The sequence below is a fragment of the Chroicocephalus ridibundus genome, chromosome 4, assembly GCF_963924245.1.
Source record: "Chroicocephalus ridibundus chromosome 4, bChrRid1.1, whole genome shotgun sequence".
NCBI lineage: Eukaryota > Metazoa > Chordata > Aves > Charadriiformes > Laridae > Chroicocephalus > Chroicocephalus ridibundus.
This window is the reverse complement of record NC_086287.1, coordinates 10,424,805-10,438,435: the sequence shown is the minus strand read 5'-3', so window position 1 is coordinate 10,438,435 and position 13,631 is coordinate 10,424,805. Positions and strand designations below refer to the sequence as shown.

The 13,631-nt window shown below is 41.1% G+C and overlaps 1 protein-coding gene across 1 annotated transcript in view; it reads right to left on the bottom strand.

Moving 5' to 3' along the window:
* SPON1 (spondin 1) overlaps positions 1-13,631 on the bottom strand; it is a 201,553-nt gene that overhangs the window by 26,763 nt on the left and 161,159 nt on the right. The window contains exon 7 of the mRNA XM_063332892.1: positions 8,235-8,299. Within this exon, the coding sequence (XP_063188962.1) occupies positions 8,235-8,299 (65 nt within the window). The remainder of the gene's footprint in view (positions 1-8,234; positions 8,300-13,631) is intronic.

Sequence of the window (13,631 nt, the reverse complement as noted above, 5' to 3'; positions counted from 1 at the left end):
AAATTAGCATCTCTCTTTGAACCTCACAAAACTCCCAACGTGTGAGAAGGTCAACGGCGAAGTTCATCATGTTTACATGGATAATGTCTACGTTTCAGCTCTCTGCCATCTGACGGAACGGGTTAGGTAATATCGGTAACATTAATGTAGTTACAAATTGTTATTATTGAAGCTGTTTCCCCTGCTGAAGACTTCTTTCAAGTATGCAACTGTATACGTAACCTTGGGTAGTTTTGCCAAGGATATTTATCAGTGAGACAAAACCACATTAAGGCTGTGTGAGTTGTAAAGAGTAGAATATCAGACACAATAAAATGAGATCTTTAACAGTGAAGCGTAAGATGAGGAGAGAGAATTCTTTCATTATCTTTCAGAAGACAGTAAAGAGTTCCATTTCTGACTTAAATGGTTCTCCTTCTAAGAACATCTAAGTAATCATTCAATGACCTAAATCACAGAATCATAGAATTGTCATGGTTGGAAAGGACCTTTGAGATCATCAAGTCCAACCATGCACACACAAAAAAACCCACTACAATCTCTGCCACTAGAGCATGCCCTGAAGTGCCAAATCTAGACGTTTCTTAAACATCTCTAGGGATGGTGACTCAACCCCCTCCCTGGGCAGGCTGTTCACTGCCTGACCACTGGGCACAAGGATAGCAGGAAAGTACAGTAAAGTAAAGAAAGCAAAAGGTAAAAAAATTAAGTAAAAAAAGAAGCAAAATGATAAACAAACAAATGCTGAAACTCCAAACAGATGAAATTCCCTACTCATCTGTGGCTTGGCTTTCAATTCCCAAATGCTGTAATGAAGACTCATTGGGCATAGCAAATTGAGCGTAGCAGGATCAAAACATACAAAACCATTTTTTGCTCAACTTGTGGCAGAAGAATTCTGGAAGTAAAGATTGAAAGAGCTTTCACTCAAGAACAAAGGAAGGAAAATGCAAAAGAAAAAGTCAGCATTTTTTTCTCCAGCTAGTATGATCCATCAACTCAAACATATTTTTGGATCAGAGCACTTTTGCATTTCCCATCCCCTTTCTATAGAATACACTTTGTTTGATTTCTGGAACAGTCTTCTTCCTCAGTTTAGCTAGGTTATCTGTCTTCATGCTGAAAACTGTACTTGGGAGTATCCTGTTGCATTTTCTGATATCCTCCTCGAAAGGCAGGAAAACCAGCCTGAATATCTTTGTAGTCAGACTAAGATACCAAGGACATGTAAAACTTGAAATGGAGGCGGACTGATGGGATAATTTGTAGGGGATGATGGGGGAACCGTACTAATTTATGAACTTTTTGGAATAAATAGTTCTATTCATGTATAGTATAAATGAATAGGCCTCCTTTTCTGCTAAGCTTCACTGTCAAGTGCTTACTGGAGTATTTTCAGGTAATCCCCAAATAAATGGGGAAGAGCTGCTTAAATGCACGAGAAAAAGAGCAAGCTCTGTGCACAGTCAGGTGGCAGAGGAAAACCACAGGACCATGACTACTCACGCAAACAGCACGGGGAAATGGAAACAGGAGAGACATAAGGAAGGAGAGGATAATTTTCCAGACTTCAGATAGTTCAGAAATATAATAAAGAAAAATGCCTATCACTTCGATGTGCATTGGTTGTAACTAATAATGGACTGAGGAGGTAAAAAGGTCGGAAAGCAGTGGTGGTTTTGCACAAAAGAAAAAAATAAATGAGAGAAGAATATGAAAAGTAATGCTTGTGAATATTTCAGAAAAAAACAACCTTTTAATGTCAGGAACTCTCACTATGCTATTTTCTTGGATAAAATATCTTCAATTTCTGCATTGAAATACACTGTCTATAGGTTGACTTATTAAACCTAAAATAAATAAGCAAACTGGAAAAAATAATAATTAGAATACGCATGATGTGCTTCATAAAAATTACAATGATACTGCTGGAGACCCCTATCCAAACATATTCTTTCTCCTAGCTAGGGCTGCAGACTGAAATTCCACCAGGAAAGGAATGGGAAATAGGCAGTTAATTTATGCAGGGAAGTGTGGTCTTCTTGCCAGTTTTTTAGAATCTGACAGGTTTTACAACAGAAAGTTAAAGCGACTTTTTCAATTACTTTTTTTTTTTCAAATTAATATTGCCTTTTTATGTATCAGGAAAAGCCAGAATGAACACATGAAAATAATTGGAAAGACACACTATCTGTACAGGTGTTTAAGAATTTATAAGGTCTGAGTGTTAAATAATGGAATACATGACATACTGGAGAGTAATTTCCATCCTATGTCTGATCCATGTTTGTATTTATCAGTGTTACACTATATGTACATGGAAGTCCATATTCCACAGTGTTGCACAGGGATGAATGTTTTCCTGGTTTACAGGACCTACAAAAAAGCGATTAGACACAAGAATTGCCATTCACATACTTTTCCCTTTGCCTATATTAAGAAAGAGCTTTACTTATACTGGACATATTTTTGAAATGCCAGAAACTACCCAAAGAGATGTCTATTAATGTGTGACACCTGTCCAACTATCCATTTTCAATTCCCCTCTTTTTTTTTCAGAGAGCTGAGAGCTATACGGTGAAAAGATACTCCTTGTTCTGATGTGGTATCTTGGCTTGGAGGCCCTGCCATTTTGGAAATATCAGAGATGCACCTGAAGAATTTGCTTTTTCCAACTCCCCAGCCATCACAACAAACATGCTGTTATATAAAAGAAAGATACACGTATGATAATGCCTTTCCCTGATGGTGAGGAATCACAGAGGACATAGCGATTGTGAAAAAACAGGCAGCTGTAAAAACAGCAAGTGCCCTGACAACACTACGTGGCTTGGATTTCACCACGTTAAAAACAATCCAGCTCATGCCAAGAGGTGGAACTGACAGCTTTTTCTGTGCCCGACAGTGACTGAGGAGAAGGACTTGGGGGTGTTGGTGGATGAGAAGCTCAACATGAGCAGGCAATGTGCACTAGCAGCCCAGAAAGCCAACCGCATCCTGGGCTGCATCAAAAGAAGCGTGGCCGGCATGTCGAGGGAGGTGATTCTGCCCCTCTACTCTGCTCTAGTGGGACCCCACCTAGAGTACTGCCTCCAGCTTTGGAGTCCTCAGCACAGGAAGGACATGGACCTGTTGGAGCGGGTCCAGCGTAGGGCCATGAAGATGATGAGAGGGCTGGAGCATCTACGCTATGAGGACAGGCTGAGAGAGTTGGGGCTATTCAGCCTGGAGAAGAGAAGGCTCCACAGAGACCTTATAGTGGTCTACCAGTACCTAAAGGGGGGCTACAGGAGAGATGGGGAGGGGCTCTTTATGAGAGAGTGCAACGGCAGGACGAGGTGTAACAGTTTAAACTGAGAGGTTTAGATTCGATATCAGGAAGAAATTCTTTACTGTGAGGGTGGTGAGACACTGGCACAGGTTGCCCAGGGAAGTTGTGGATGCCCCATCCCTGGAAGTGTTCAAGGGCAGGCTGGATGGGGCTTTGAGCAACATGGTCTAGCAGGCAGTGTCCCTGCCCAGGGCAGGGGGGTTGGAACAAGATGATCTTTAAGGTCCCTTCCAACCCAAACCATTCTATGATTCTATGACTCTGTAACTGACTCTGTAACTCACATTATAGAGTGGGACTAACTGATCAGGATTTGTGCTTATTTTCTTCTGGTGGATTATCCTGGGACGCTCTTATTTAGATAAAAATGCTTGTTGAATGAAAAAGGGGGTGTGTCACAATAGAGACATCTGGATTTAAAATAAAGGTGTAATAAACACAGCCAAAAAAAAAAAGGATGTATTTGGGGTAAGAGAACGCAAGGCAAGATTTTTAAAGGTAGTAGCTCCTGTGGAATTTGATGCATGCTATCTTTAAAAGTCTTGCCTTCCTTATCCCAAAATTCTTCTGTCGTGGCTTGATTGTTTTACAGGTGCCAGATACGCAGATTTGGATACCAGCTGTACTATCTGTATTTGCTGTATTTTATCATCCCTACTGTGAGAGGCCAACGATTTGCAGCTGAATATGGAAGTAAAATTTGACTCTGCCTGAAACACAGCTGAGAGGAAGGGAGCAATGCACTGTGCTCTTGTTTATACAAGCAAGATAAGAAAAACTACTTTCATTTGACAGCATGCTGTATACTGATACCATTACACTCAAGGAAGAACGCATTCCCTGCAGTCAGAATTTCAGCCACACAACTTGGTAATACAAAGAATAAGGCAAAGCAAAATGCTTTATTACTTTGTCTGGCACTCCTTCTCATGCTTCCAACATTGCTCTTGGTTGGGCAACCATAAAACTAGTTCACAAAGATCACCCAAAACTGCCCTGCTTGCAACAACTCAGGAGAGGAAACTGAATGGAGGATAATGAAGATAAGTGATAGGAAGAAAAAAGAAAAACAGTGACAAAGAGTAGGAACATACAGGAACTGAGGAGAGGAATGATAAAAGACAGTGAAGTATTAAGTCTATGGCAGGATATGGGTTCACCAGCATTATATTGTACTGGGAGATGACAATACGTTAAAGTGTATTAGCACTAATTGTAATTAACAGAAAGCATTTGAGAAAATTACTTAAGGTCATTTTATCATTTCCTGCTTAGGGCTGGCAACTTGTCCCAGCCCCTTCTGTAATTTCTTGCACCTGAACTCATGTCTGAAGCCAAAGACCTCTCCCAGGGGAGGCACTGTGTGCCACTAGATCTCCACTGAGAAGTCTCTATTTGCTTCTCCCTAGGCAGAAGAAAAGCTCCCAGTTATATTTCTCTTATCTCCGGTGTCATGAACCAAAGGCTTTTGGCATCACCATCAGATTTAGACAAAGACACTTCATGCCCTCAGTCCACACAGAGCTTGAAACATTACTTAATGAGGTACGAGCGGCCTCAGGAGTCACAGCCTCATTGACCGGTATTGACGGAGTAGAAGAAAAGCCTTTTAATGATGAATGAATCATCTCCAATGACGGATCTGTGAGAGGCGCCTGGCCAAGACCATCCTCTCACACGTTATTACAGGTGACCAGAGTGGAAACACAAGGGCTCACCAACTGCTCAAGATGAGGGCAACAATTAGCAGCTTGCCTTGCTACAGCCTCTGTAAGGAGAGGAGGCACTGCTGTCACCCTCACTGTTACGGAAAGATGGGAGAGCACCGGGCAGGCGCAGTGCCTGTCCTGGCTGGCTGGTGATTCCCTGTGTGGGCAGCAGGGCTGGTGCCCAGAGCTGTGCTGAGCCTCGGTGCCTGCCCCCATCCAGTTTCTTTTCTCTCGTTTTTCCCCTGAAAGGGCTGGGTCTGACTCAGCTGGTGCCTGCAATGAGCAAATACCCAGCCCCTAACTCTCCCCTCCATGACAGTGCCCGCCACCACCCCTGTGACTGTCCCTGCGCTCCAGCCCCAGTCGTTACTCTCGGCTACCGCGTTCGCCTGGGGTGGCAGCCTGGTGTCTGCGGTGCCTCACCCCGCATTCTCCACAACAGCATGCAAATCGAGCAATACTCTTACAGCCCTCCCACAAGGTTTGCAGGCAACTGTTCCCCTCCTCCCTCTGATTTTAAGTGTAATCGCTGTAACTAACTTGGCACTGTAACTTGGATAGGGATAGCAATAAAAATCACTATATGGAATCGGGAGGCAAACTCTGAAGGGGTGAGCAGGCTGAATTTGCCAACTTTTGACAGTTTATGCCTTCATAAATTGGCTTACTAGTATTATGCGTTTCATAATTGTTGTAAAACACATTCAGGAAGGTTTTTAGGCTGCGCTTATTATGACATATTGCAATGCCACTTTGGCACCACTATCACACTGTATTATATATTAGATATATAACTAACGATCATGCAAAAGAAGGTTATTCATGACTTTTAGTCAATTCTTTATTAGTAAGATGGCTGTGTTATGCATAATAATAGACCAAATGGTTATCCTGAGGAGTCATTATCCAATACTTGCACAACTCTGATCTGAATTCCAAGAAGGACCATCCATAACAGCAAATGGGAAATTAACACCAGACATTAATGTCTATTGAAAATTTTGTCTTCTTTTGAAGCTTAGATCATATTTTTAAAAGGAATCAAAACCAAGGACATCATGGCAAAATATGATAAAAAATTATTTAAAAAGCCAAAAATCTAACACCACTGGTAAAGTGAAGGAACATTTGTGAGGGGAACCCTCACAGAATTCAAAGCACAAATACCAAGGTTTTGATGTTACCGAAAGGTGAGAATTACCATATAAAAAAGGTGAGAATTACCATATAAAAAAGGTAAGAATTAACCAGAAGAACATCTCGAGGATGTTGCAAAAGCATTTGCAGGCACGTCTGTGAAAGAATATGCCTAGAAAGCACCTGAAGTTGTTCACTCTCAGCTTTTTTGTGAAGCTTCTCAGTGCTGTGGTGAACTAGCTATTATGACCAGGGGCAACATACTTTAATTAGCTTTGATTCTGTTACGGAATATATTCAGTATATTTGAAAGATGATGGATTGAGACTCTGGAGCAGGAGATCCTCTCTCCATCTTTCTGTGAACAAAGTACAGACCTGCTCTCTTGTCAATGCCAAAGCCTTCCAAGCACGCAGAGCAATCGATTCCTAGCAGTATTGTTCACTTTGATACAGAAACACCATACACAAATGTTGCTTTGGGAAAGTAACTGAAATTGGAAGGGTAAAATAAATAGCTTGTTTCAGTCAGAGACCTCAGTAGTAGAACACACACAGAAGCGGACAAAAGTTTCCATTTTAAAGTGTTTGGAGTGAAGAGAAAGAAGGCAGCAAGGAAAAAAAAAATGCTACCCACAACTACTACATGGCAAACACTACCAAAACGAAATACTGAAAATTTCAGGGAAATAAGACCATAAATAAAGAATGCCATTACAGTCGCCAATAGCATAACACCAGCCAAAAAAAAAAGCCTAATCCACAATTCCTGTGCAGAGCCCACAACTCTGTCTCAGGTTAGAATATACTCAAGTGATGGACAATCCACCTCACGTTCAGGTAAGCTGCACTGAAGGTTAGTCACACTGTTAAACCCTTTTCCCATACCTTTAGTGAGAACTTCCTCATCATGGATTTCCTTAGCTTCCGTGCTACGAGGGATTTCATAGGGGTGTTTTTTTTCTAGATTAAAAAGGGATCAGCTATCAGAAATCTTTTCACTATTTAAGCTGTGCTCACCTCCTAACCTTTTTTTTTTTTTTGCAGGCAGGGAGGGGATAAACTGAATGGCTTAAGTCCTAAGCTGCTTAAGAGCTTCTAAGCCTCTTATGGTACGGGATGTTTTCTAAAAACCGAACTCTTTTGCAGCTTTTTTCTGAGTAACCTCCAAATTTTCACATACTTTCTGAAATACAGATGACAAAACCAGACACGGTGTTCCACTAACTGCTTCCCTTATACTTTTTACAGAAGAAACAGGACTCCCTGCTCCCTACAGTCTTGCCGTAAACTAATTGCCCTGCTTCTCCAAGGACTTAATTTGACTCTCAGCTAATGGGGTGACCCCTTATACTGGCTTCTCATCTTTAGTCACTTGTAAGTCTCATTGATTTGGGCCTGGATAATTAGTACAAACCTTGGGCCAAGCACAGACAAGTTATGCAGGAACCACCACCCCCAAAAGACAACCAGTAAATTCAAGAGTATCCTGAAATAAGAGTTTTCTCCTCTTTTCTGCTGAGTCCCAGAGAGCCCAGAGTTAGGATCCTGGGAACCTATTTAGCTGTCTCACTTGGTAAAACAACTGTGGTTACACTACCATCAGGATCGTGATGCTATCACAGAGTGTTTCAGATAAGCATTTTAAAGAATTAGTCCCTTAGGAGTTTTTTGTTGGTGGATTACTGTATTGGCACTGTGCGTCGTCATAGTGCGTGACACAGGATGCTAAAGAATATTACATGTAGAATAGCACAATACATTTTTGAGCAAGCACTGAATAAATATCATTGTTCATTGAAGGCACAAACTCCACGGGATAATCCTTCTCCTATCACAGTTAGTGAACCAAAGCACGTAAAAAATGAAGAGATGATAAAGACGAAAGAACGAGAGAAGCAATTGTTGGCAAAAAACTGCAAAAAAGATTAAAAACTCATCTATCAAAATCGTTTCTTTACAAGAGCAAATGATTATATGAGACAATGAGTTTAGAGCAGTCCATTAGCCTATGCTGAACACAAGGCTACTGAGACATACTATTCCCTACTTACTTACACGTTCAGAGGTTGCCAGGCAGGCCACTGCGCTTTTGCCTTGATGACTGTTAAAACCTCATCGCTCTGTGAAGAGACACAAAACAAGAAAGCGATTGGAACAGTTTTACAACAAGAGTAGTATGATTTACCACAAAAAGTAAGAAGTACTAGATCAAACTGTGCCTCCAAATTCTGACTATGAGAAATAGACTTTGTTCTTTTTGTTATCGGAGCACCTCGTGTCCTCAGCTGCACAGGGTTCACCAAGGAGCCTATATGAATGCAGGAGGGAAGAGCAGTTCACAGACCATGTTATTTTTACATCATGAGCTGAAAAGGAAGCTCTCAGAGTGGTGTACTGTGGTGACAGGTATAAATAAGAAGACCTCTGCCCTGGGGAAATACCCCAAACCAGTATGGCCAAACTGAGTTTGTTCTGGTGACACTATGACCGAAAGATAACTGTGCTGTATCCTGGGCTGTTAGTCCACACGTGGTATTTTATTAGCAAAAAGTGTATCTTGGGCTGTTGATTTTGTGGCACTCTAATAATCCTTGTGGCCAGAAGAACTTACCAGGCTAAAGCAAGCAAAGACAGAAAAATTGCTCTAAACGCGTTACAGATCCATGGGCCAAGAGGCAGGCAAAAACTGGAGGCTGCTGCTCGAGGCAATCTAACACACCCTGTGAGCATGTATGATATATTATTTATTATCCTCATATATGTAAGGATGTAAAGAGTCCGTGGTGGATGCACTGCAATATCCTCCAAGTAAAGCCATTGATAACACTTTCTGTTTGGTCTCCATTTACTCACATAAAAAATATAGCACCCACCTGTGGAAGCCCACACTGTGGCAAAACATTGTACAAAGATTATTTCCTGAAGTCTGTAGGAATTCCTGCATCAGCATTTCTAAACTTTATATTGGTACAATAAACCCAGGACAAAGGCAGGAGACCATTAACAAGGCTCCGATGCCCAAAAGACATCTATCGCACTTTTTTAGAAGCATTTTCCCCATCTCCCTTAGGAATCGACCACAGTAATGTGCCTAGAGGAAGACAAAGTTAACAACTCACTCACATGATTTCTACTGTCTCTTAAAAATATTTCCCAATTAGACTAGGAAACTCACCTCATACATTACCAGTAATTGACACTTCCAACAGAGCTGACCTTTCAGTTTAGTGATAGTAGTGCAATTTCCTGCTTGCTAGCAATCGTTCTGATACCCCAGACTAGCTCTAGTCCATATACACCCCTGTTTAAGGAAAACAATATTCACTGGTTGTTTCTACCACTCCCAATAATTTCTGACTCCCTTTTTTTTACCAAAGCAAGGTACTTAACAGAGCTGATGGGCCCTCGCTGTAACACAAAAGGTTTTCAGTCTCAGGAACACGTACGTGACATGACCTTTCCCTCAACCTGAGCGGATGGATAAGCCATTTTGAAAATCCTTTTTCAAAACACAGATGCTTGGCCAAAGCCTTTACTATATTCAATGACCTGAGCTGAAAGTCTGCCTCTATAAATGCAAGTAAGTATAAAAAGATTTAATCAAACTCCCATACTACTAATGGAGTTGGAATAAAAAGAATTTTAGGATGAAAGGGAACCATCAAACGGCACGCAGCAGAGCCATGCCCACCGGCAGGTCCAGGGGGCAGGCCCTGGGTGAGCAGCAGCCGGCTGAGCCGCCAGCACAACCCTCTGCCAGGCTGCCCCTGGGCTGGGCGGCTCCCAGCAGAGAGACGCTCCATGCAGAAGAGATGCATCGCATCCAGGTTCACCTACGGCAACCTTCTTCTTACCTCCATGCCTTCGAAAGTGGCAGAGACGGCTTTCCCCTTAAAGTGATTTAAAAGGAAACCAGATGAACGAATGAAGTTAAAAGTCTGAAGTTAAAAGACATTACTTGTCTTTCTCGGTTAATGAAATTTGCCCTAATTTTTAATTTTCCTTGTTTCAGCATCCTAAGACTCTCCAGCCAGGCATATCTTCATTTACTTGCCTTGAGAACACGTTTGCATTCAAAAGTATTAACTGTGTATTGTACATCCCAAAGAAAGTCTGTTATGAGCATAGATGGTTACATTTATTAAAATCATACACTGCTTATCTAATAGAAGCCAGTAATTACGTCAGTAACATCCAAATCACTCATGTCTGAAAGCATTTTAACATGTGCTATTCAAATTAAAAATGCATTCCCAAAGTGGATGAACTATGACTAATAGCTTAGTAGTAGGTGCAGAGGGAAGGAAATAAGGAACAGAGCATGGCGCATTCAGGCATCCCCGAATTTTTAAGGGAGGTGAAAAATCCGAAGCCAAGAGTTTCTTGGCCACTTCCTGAACAGTAACCAAAATCAAAAGATGCAGAATCCAGTGTTCTGTTGGGACCGGAATGAAAATACATGTTTTGTACCTAGAGCTTCTTGGCAATTACACAGGATTAAGCTGCAACTTGAATGAAATCACTGTTATTCTAGACTGATATTCTAACTATGCAGTCATCTCTATCATGCAGATTTGTAGTATTTCTAATTTAAAAAAGATGTAGCACCTGCACTGTTATTAATGCCAGTGTATATGTATTTCTACGTGCCCTCAGACAGACAGATACCCGAGTAGATACTTTGTACACTAAAGAGTTTTCTCGGACAAGTGTTTATGTCAAGAAGATGAAAACCTGGAAAACAATGCAGTAAATTCTGCCTGCTGCCTCCTTGGGTCTGTGAGGCTGTTGCCATGTGAGGTCTTGGCTGCCAGGCTTCGCGCCCGCCTGGGGAACCCAGCTCCACCGGCCACTCTGGTGCCACCAGCCTGCATCTCTCCAGCCTCCTGCAGGGAGCAGGCTCGGGGAGCTCCTCCAGAAAACCTTCCTCTGCCTCCAGCCTCTCCAGCTGGCCTCCGCACTTTTAAGGGAATGTGACAAACTTAAAAAGCCCAGGCAAACAGATGTTATCCACCACACAAACTCACAGCCTTGTAACCAACCTATAGATAGAGAGCAACCTATAGAAAAGATACAGGACTTGGATTTGCTCACCAATCACGTTAGCTAAAATTTATTGGCAGATGGCAGAAACTGAGAGGATATGAAATGCCTGAAGAGAAACCCAGAAATTAATAATATACAACTAGTTGATATAACCCAACTGCCTTGAATAACCCAATTGCACAGGCTTTACAGTAGAGGCATAAAAACACATAATTTAATTTTTATGAATTTTAGTTAACATTTTCTTAGGGCTTGCTGTATTACATTTGTACTCATTTTTCTCTCCTTTTCATATTCCCAAAGTTTTGCTTTGATTTTTGAAGTAAACAAACTCAAATTCACATCAAAATATGGCAAAAAGAACCGGGATGTTTCACTGTTGTATGTTGCAAGTTGTTTTATCATTTACGTATTTGGCTGGGAAGCAATGATTCCCAAGGATTGAAACTGTTAGATTTTGAAAAAGAAAACTAGGTAATTTGCACAATGACGGAGCGTCAAAATGTTACAATGGCGGTCACCCCCGGCACAACGCACCCACGTGCAAGCAGGTCCTCGTGGCAGCAACCCACCCTGCTCCTCCGCAACTTCCCCGCACCTGTGTCCCCGTGCCTCCACTGGCATGAGAACGTGCTACCACTGATGCAGCATCTCTGCTACTCCTATAAGTAGGAAGTCATGATTTAATAATTACGTTAGCATGAGCTCTCAGGAGTCTTCATCCATCTGAGGAGAGTGGTTAGGCATAATCACTTACGAAACTTGGCATAAAACCTTTGTGGAGACTCATGAATATCGATTTCTTAAATTTCAGTTATTAGTTCAATTTCATGATTTCAGTTTCCAGTTGAAATAGAATGACCCTGTCTCTACATACTTAAAGCTTGCTCAAAAAGCCAGGTGGAGCCAAAGTGTTTCCTAGATTAATTTCGATATTTTTTGGATTGTGGCCTAAATTAAAACATGCAAGAATAGAAAACAATTCTCTTTTTCTCCAGATATGCTTTCTACTTTTGTGCTTCAAGCTGGGGTCGGGTGGTTGACTCAACAGCAGTTCCCTATGAAAGTACTGTCCTCCAGAAAGTCCTAATAGCATGATTTTCAAAAGTTGATAATGTCATTACAATACAGACAGCCTTACTGACATTCTGAAGTTGGTAAAAATTAATCATTTTCTTTACATCCCGTTGTTCCTGCAATGTACAAATGAAGGCGTAGGCAGAATAAAGTCATTAAATGCCAACAAATAGAACCCCTGGTATGAAACCAGTGCTAAATTAGATCGTTCCTCAGTGCACTTTACAAAAGATTAAAAACATTTCCTCATCTGCAAGAACAGAAAGTGGGACATAGCTCAAAAAAGCAGCATTGAAGATAGAATTTGATTTGAAGTCCTTCTCAACCAAGGGGATTTAAAACAGCTTGTTTAAAGGGTAACATCCATTAAAATGCAATGAAAGCTTTCAGCTAAAGTTTAAAGTATCATCTGAATACCTTTAGAATAAAAGGGAGATTAGTAGGATCTGAAAAGCCATGTGTAAACTATTTCATGTGCTTCTGCTGCTTTTTGGTAGCCAACGTGATTAGCACCTTTTCTGTACTGGAAGTTATTTTTGTGAGTAATTTTTATTACTATTTTTATTTTATGCATGCCAAATAACGTTAGAAAACATTACCGTGCAGATCACTTAGCACTTTGTAATAATAATTTGATTCAGTTCAGCTAAACAAATGACAGTGTATTTATTATCTGACATCAAAATCAGAGTCAGATTCAATGAACTGTGGGAATGGAAAACACCTGTTTTGAGCCAGAGCTTAATTTCACTCATTTCACACTGCCACTGCTTGGCATTCATTCGATTGTTTGAGAACAGAGAATACTTAATTCCTTCCACAACACTCATCCGCGTAATATCTGAATGCCTTTCTATCCACAGTGGATTTATTTTCACAAGATTCTTAGAAAGTAGAAAAAGCAACATTATCTTCAATTCTCAGATGATGAATCGAATGTCTTCTGGAAATGGACCTACATATCTGAGCTTTAAGATCATCCTCTCCCTCATGAAATAATTTTTTATCGAAGGAGAAAGAGATAAGGTGAGAATGAAAAAGTATAATGCATAGCATGTCTTCTGCGGGGAATCAAATGCTATGAAAATGAGAATGATACAGTGCTTTGGAGGCATAGCTGGGTGCTCTTAAAAGCTGATCAGTCTTCTATGATGAGTATAAATAGACCTTATTCCACCCCGACACTATGCAGACACACAGAAATCACTTCAGGATGTGAAAGGTGTGCATTCAGCATCCCTGACTTCAGTGCATGAAAACAGTTTCAGGCTAACAGAAGTCTTCAAAACCCCGAATTTCGGCTCCTTGTTGCTACATACACCATATTTA